Source organism: Gastrolobium bilobum, unplaced genomic scaffold (assembly GCF_033153095.1).
Source record: "Gastrolobium bilobum isolate Gb01-03AN ecotype WA unplaced genomic scaffold, APGP_CSIRO_Gbil_v1 utg38290, whole genome shotgun sequence".
NCBI classification, from domain to species: Eukaryota; Viridiplantae; Streptophyta; class Magnoliopsida; order Fabales; family Fabaceae; genus Gastrolobium; species Gastrolobium bilobum.
In genome coordinates, this window is record NW_026895641.1 from 135,598 (window position 1) to 141,672 (window position 6,075).

The 6,075-nt window shown below is 35.1% G+C and overlaps 1 protein-coding gene across 1 annotated transcript; it reads left to right on the top strand.

Moving 5' to 3' along the window:
* The first annotated feature begins 2,187 nt into the window (after positions 1-2,187).
* Positions 2,188-4,256, top strand: LOC133286060 (uncharacterized). Its single transcript, XM_061483405.1, has 3 exons — positions 2,188-3,841; positions 4,053-4,074; positions 4,211-4,256. The coding sequence occupies exons 1-3, from the start codon at positions 2,188-2,190 to the stop codon at positions 4,254-4,256; spliced, it is 1,722 nt and encodes a 573-aa protein (XP_061339389.1).
* Positions 4,257-6,075: the final 1,819 nt, after the last annotated feature.

Genomic DNA, 6,075 nt, shown 5'->3' on the forward strand with positions numbered 1-6,075 from the left:
GAGAGGGGGGCTTAAGCCCCCAATTCGAAGCTAAAGCCTCCAAAAATCAGCAAATGACCTCTGCCTAAGCAAGCTTAAGCCCCAATTAGCAAGCTAAACCATCCTGTACAAGCAAATATGTTCGGCCTTAGCAAGCTTAAGCTCGCTCCAAAAGGCTTAAGCGCGCCACAAGAAGAAAGTTTTGTCACGAGGAGCGCGCTTAAGCGCCCTCAAGTGCGCTTAAGCGCGCAAACGCGCGTTTGCCATCAACGTCCTAGGGAGCTTAAGTGCGCTACAGCAAGCTTAAGCGCCCCGACAGATCCAACTTAGGCCCATTCAAGGTGTCTTATTAAGATGCGAACTCTTGACCTATATAAACACCATTGGGGACCAGAAATACATAACTTTTACATTGCAAAACAACTCTTGGGTGCTTGGAGGCTGAAGGAACGCAGAGAAACATCATATTCATGTTCGTGAGCAGCGGAGACGGATCAACATCAAGTTTTCACTGGAGATATTGAAGATTCACCAATCACCTATGGAGTTTGGGGGAGCTTTTATATTGTCTTTTGTTCTTGATTTTGCTATGTTTGGCTAGTTTCTTAAGTAGTTAGGGTTAGATGGAATTCAAGATCTTTATTATGTTTTGAACAATTCGCTATGTTAATTTTCCTTTATGTCATGAATGAAGTTATCTGTTTTTAATGCTTTATATAGGCTTGAATCTTATATATTGATCATAAGTAAATGCATGACAATAGGGATGTTGGTGTGTGATCCATATCTGATAACTTCATCGTAAACGTTATGATTATAGGGATAAACATAGGGTTTGCGTAATCTTTAAGATTCTTGAACTTAATGCTTGCATTCTTGGGGAATAACCGGGGAACTAGGATTCTTTCAAGATTGTAAAGGTTTTAGGGTAACAAGGGATTGAGCTCTAATAACATGCGAAAGAATTGATTAGATTGATACTAAGGACGATTAACGTAAGGAAGGAATTCAAACGTAATAAAGAGATTGAAGGAAATCGAAACCCTAGCTACGTTTTTATTTTATTAGTTTATTCAAATCTTCACTTTCTTGCTTTTAATTCTTGCAATCAATTAGTTTTAATATTTTAATTTTTCAACTCAAATTCTGTTTCCAAATACAACTTTGATTGTCTAACTAAATTTGCGATAGTGAATTAGTGCTTGAGTATAATCCTCGTGGGAACGATCTCTTATTCAATCATTATATTACTTGTACGATCGGTGCACTTGCCGTGAGTAGCAACAAGTTTTTGGCGCCGTTGCCGGGGATTATTACTTCAACATTAATAGTAGCTATTAATTTTTTAGATTGGACCTTATTTTCTGCTATTTAAATTTTTTGTTATTTAAATTCAGTTTTTAATTTTAAATTTTATATTCTAATTTCTGGTTTATGCGAGGTGCCATTGACACTGATTCCTTGCAATTCGACCCGGAGATAGAGAAAACAGCAAAAAGAAACAGAAAGTTAGCCAAAGAAAGAAGACAGCAAGAAAAAGAAGCATCAAGCTCTGTGATAAGAGAGGAAGAAACAGTGGCAGAGAATAACAACAACAATCTGCCAGAAGAGTTGATGGATGTATTCCTCACTCCGAGCGTGCCAAGAAATACCTCATGTATCATCAGACCAAATGTTGCTGCAAACAACTTTGAGATTAAGCCAGCTTTAATCTCTGTAGTTCATCAAAATCAATTTGCTGGTAATGACGAAGAAAACCCTCATCTTCATCTTGATAAGTTCTTGTTGATATGTGACACAGTGAAGATGAACGGGGTAGCAGATGATGTCATCCGCCTGAGATTGTTCCAATTTTCGTTGAAAGATCAGGCTCTTAAGTGGCTTCATCAACAACCTACTGCAAGCATTACTTCATGGGATGACTTAGCTGCTAAATGCTTGGCTAACTTTTTCCATATGACCAAATATAATCAGTTGGTCAATGAAATTTCAAATTTCACCCAACAGGAAGGGGAGTCTCTTTGTGCTGCATGGAGAAGATTCAACGATCTATAAAGAAGATGTCCTCAGTATGAATTGCAACCTGGACCTAAGGTGCAGATATTCTTCAACGGAATAACACCTGCTTCCAGAATGGTCATTAATGCCGCAGCAGGAGGGTCATTGAGATAGAAAACTCCCACTCAAGCATTGGAGTTATTTGAATCTATGGCTTCTTTAGAGAATGAAAGTGTTCCGACACAGTCAAAGAAAGGGTTATATCAGCTGGAAAGTAATGATGCTATGTTGGCTGCACAGAAGGCAATGTCTCAAAAATTGACGTCCCTCACATCAATCTTTGAAAAATTTCAAGCATATGCAATCCAAACACAGCCACCTCCACCAATTTGTGACTTTTGTGGAGGAGAGCATGAGAACACCAATTGTGGAGCTCTTGGAGGAACTGAAGCAGCATCAATGAATGGAATCTGGAATGATCAGAGAAATTCAGGAAACTTACAGAAGAATCAAAGCAGTCCATATGGTGATACATATAATCCAAGGTGGAAAAATCACCCTGGATTCAATTACAACTCCACTCAACACCAGCTCAACCCACCTATTCCACCACAGTCACAACCTTCACAAAGTAATCCTTCTGAGTTGGAAAAAGCATTGAAGCAACTCTCAAGGACAACAAATAATTACATCCAAGGTTCAGAAACTTTTAGAAATGAGACAACTTTCTTCATGCAAGAAACCCGAACTGCAATGAGAAATCAAGAAGCATCAATCAAAAATTTTGAAACTCAGATCGGGCAATTATCCAAGCAAATTTTTGAGAGGGCTCAAGGTACTTTTCCAGGTGAGACCATTCCAAATCCAAGAAGGGAACACTGCAATGCAATTACTACTATGAGTGAGAAAGTCATTCAACCTATAGAGAAGAATTCTGATGAGAAGAAAAGGAATGAGGAAAAGGAAAAAGGAGATGAAGCTGATGCCAATGCTGATATTGGGGGAAAAGAAAAGAAAGTTACCAAAGAATCTGCTGCAGAAAAAGTTGTTCCTAAAAAGAAAGAGTTCAAATGGGAGAAAAAGAAAGCTCAAGAAAGGCAAGAAAAGCCATTTGAGCTCTCACCTTATGCAAAGATTCCATATCCACAGAGGTTCAGACAAGAAATTCAAAAGCAACAGTACTCCAGGTTCCTTGATATTTTCAATAAGCTGCAAATCAATATCCCGTTTGCTGAAGCTTTGGAGAGTATGCCCAATTACGTGAAGTTCATGAAAGATTTACTGTCAAGAAAGCGTAAGCTGCAGGAATGTGAGACGGTGACTCTGATAGAGGAATGCAGTGCCATTATCCAGAAAAAGTTGTCTCAAAAGCTAAAAGATCCAGGAAGCTTCAGCATTCCGTGCAACATAGGCAATGTGAAAGTGGATAATGTTCTATGCGATCTTGGGGCCAGCATCAACGTTATGCCACTATCTATGATGAAGAAGTTGGGGATCACTGAAGTAAAGCCAACCAAGACAATAGTGCAACTAGCTGACCGCTCTACAAAGCAAGCTTATGGCATCATCGAGGACATACTGGTAAAGGTTGACAAATTCATCATTCCTGTTGATTTTGTCATCCTTGATATAGAGGAAAATTCTACTGTTCCTATGATCTTCGGAAGACCTTTCTTGGCAACCTTAGGAGCGCTGATTGATGTATCGAAAGGCGAGTTGATCTTACGGGTAGACGAGGAGCAATCAATTTTCAAATTCTTTGACAAAGAAATCCCCTCACCTATAACTCAACCGGAAGATCAAGTCTATTATATTAGTGAAAAGAAAGGAGAAGAAAAGCACAAAGAAAATTCTCCTCAAGAAGGTAAGCCAAAGGTTAAAATAGAGAAGCTACATTCTATAATTAAGTATATTTATATGTATACAAAGATAACTCATACAAATACAAAAAGAACTCAAGTGTATAATTAATTGTATATTTATATGTACACTTCATGTATATGTTTATTGTACTTAATTATTCTGCTTTTATTATATTGAAATTTATGAATTTTTACTTTATTGAATTGTTACAGAATCTTCATTGCTACTTGGAAGGTAGGAAGCAAGGAAGCCATATCCCAAGTTATTTGAGTGTTAAAAATTGGCTTCACTCCCTCCACAACCTAATGATATTATTTTATTACAATGGTTTTTTGCATATCATGGGATCAATTCGGTGTATTTTATGCAGATATCGTGTAATTCCTGCATCCTTACTACGTCAGTTATTTGAATAAGAGTACTCTTCCCTTTTTGTGCTTGAGGAAGGACATACTTACGTTTTAAACACTTTAGCTACATTCTATTAATGTTGCAAAAAAGCAAATTACAACATATTTTTGACGAATTTGATGCAAAGCAAGTCAAATATATTTTAAACACTACTAGATTTCAGTTATATTCGTGCCTGAACTGTCCAGTATCCAAAACTTCAAAGTTCTACTGGGAGAGAGTGCAAATCGCACCGATGCAAACGTGAAAGGGAGAGGTACATTTTGTGTATGGTTTAGTTGTAGAAATTGTAAAGACATGGTTTCAAAAAGAAGATATAACAGACAACCTTTTGCCGAGACTCCAGTCTAGGATTTTTTAAAAGCTAAATCAAACATGTTACAATTACAATTAGATATAAAAAAGAGCGCATACCTTTAGTAATGACAACAAAAATTCTAAAAGAAGCACTTAGTCTTCAATTAACATGTATAAAGCTGGCTGAAATATGTTAGAAATGGACGTGAATCAAATCGACGTGTAAGATTGAGAAATATAATAAATAAGACTTAAAAATATATAACATCATACAAATCAAAATTTTAAAAAGGGGTAAAATAATTTTTTTTATACTCAACCTTACTATTGATGTACTTGCATTTAACGGATCATATATTTAATAAATTTGGACCGTTAGATATATATGATTAATGATTAACATTGAGAATGCAATTTACACTAATGTAAAATGATTATGTTCTTCTAAAAAAAAATCCTAATAGAAAAACATATAAGTAATCAAATTTAAAACAAATTTTTGGGTAACCTTTGTTTTTTATTCTTACGTGTTTTGGCTTGGAACAAAGAATTAAGGGGGCGTTTGGTATAAGAGATATTTTTTTTTAACTGAGAAAAAAAGATTGTTAGGGATTTGATAGAAATTTTTTTATCCAGGGTAAGTTACAAAAAAGTGTTTGGTTGGCCAAAATTTTGCAGAAAAAGTTGGGTTAATCCTGCTTATGCTATGTTTGGTTGATGGTAAAATATTGATGGGAATGTAAATGAAATTATCAAAATACCCTTAATTTTTTCATTATGCCATCATCAAATGTTGCTTTTTTTTGAGAAAAAGTGAATCAAATGTACCTTTTGAGAATCCAAGATCAAGGGAAAAAAAAACCAAAAATTAAGTGGGACACAAATTTGCCTTTGTGTAGTTTAAAAAATAAATACTGGGTAAATTTTTTTTTTTGACATTTTGTTCACAATACTCATACCAAATATGGTAAATAAATATTTTTTACCTCACTTTTTCATCATTTCATACTAAATACTCGTACCAAACATTCCCTAAGAACAACCGTGAACGAAAGTTCCTTAGAATTTAGTTGGGAGTCGAGATTTTGAAAATCCCTAGTATTCCATTAAATGTCTTTTTTAGATTCTCCATGATTTGAATTTGAAGGTTTTTTTTTTACCATTATGACCTTAATTAAATTAAAAATTATCATTATATTTCTGTTTTTAAACTATTTAAAAAGTATGATATTTCTCGTAAAATATTCTCTGAAGATTATTTGTTAGTGTTGGAGAGTAAAAATTTAAATATCGTTCACAAAGATAAAATATGTCAAACGGGGCACAAAAAAGCATTTTTTGGGATTTTTTTTTACCAAATCCCCTACGCGTAGCTCTCGAAAAATTACGTAAAACAAAAAAAACACACCTAATTCGAACACCAGAGTAAAAAGTTACAACCTTATGAAGTTTTACGATAAAATATCCAAAATTTTGTAATGCAAATAGATCTTGTGATACCACAAAGCTTCTCCTCAGGTCACTCGA

Coding starts and splice junctions, on each gene's coding strand:
- LOC133286060 (XM_061483405.1), top strand. CDS start 2,188: ATGGCTTCTTTAGAGAATGAAAGTGTTCCGACACAGTCAAAGAAAGGG. Junction 3,842..4,052: donor AGAAAATTCTCCTCAAGAAG/GTAAGCCAAAGG, acceptor GAATTGTTACAG/AATCTTCATTGCTACTTGGA. Junction 4,075..4,210: donor TCTTCATTGCTACTTGGAAG/GTAGGAAGCAAG, acceptor TATTTTATGCAG/ATATCGTGTAATTCCTGCAT.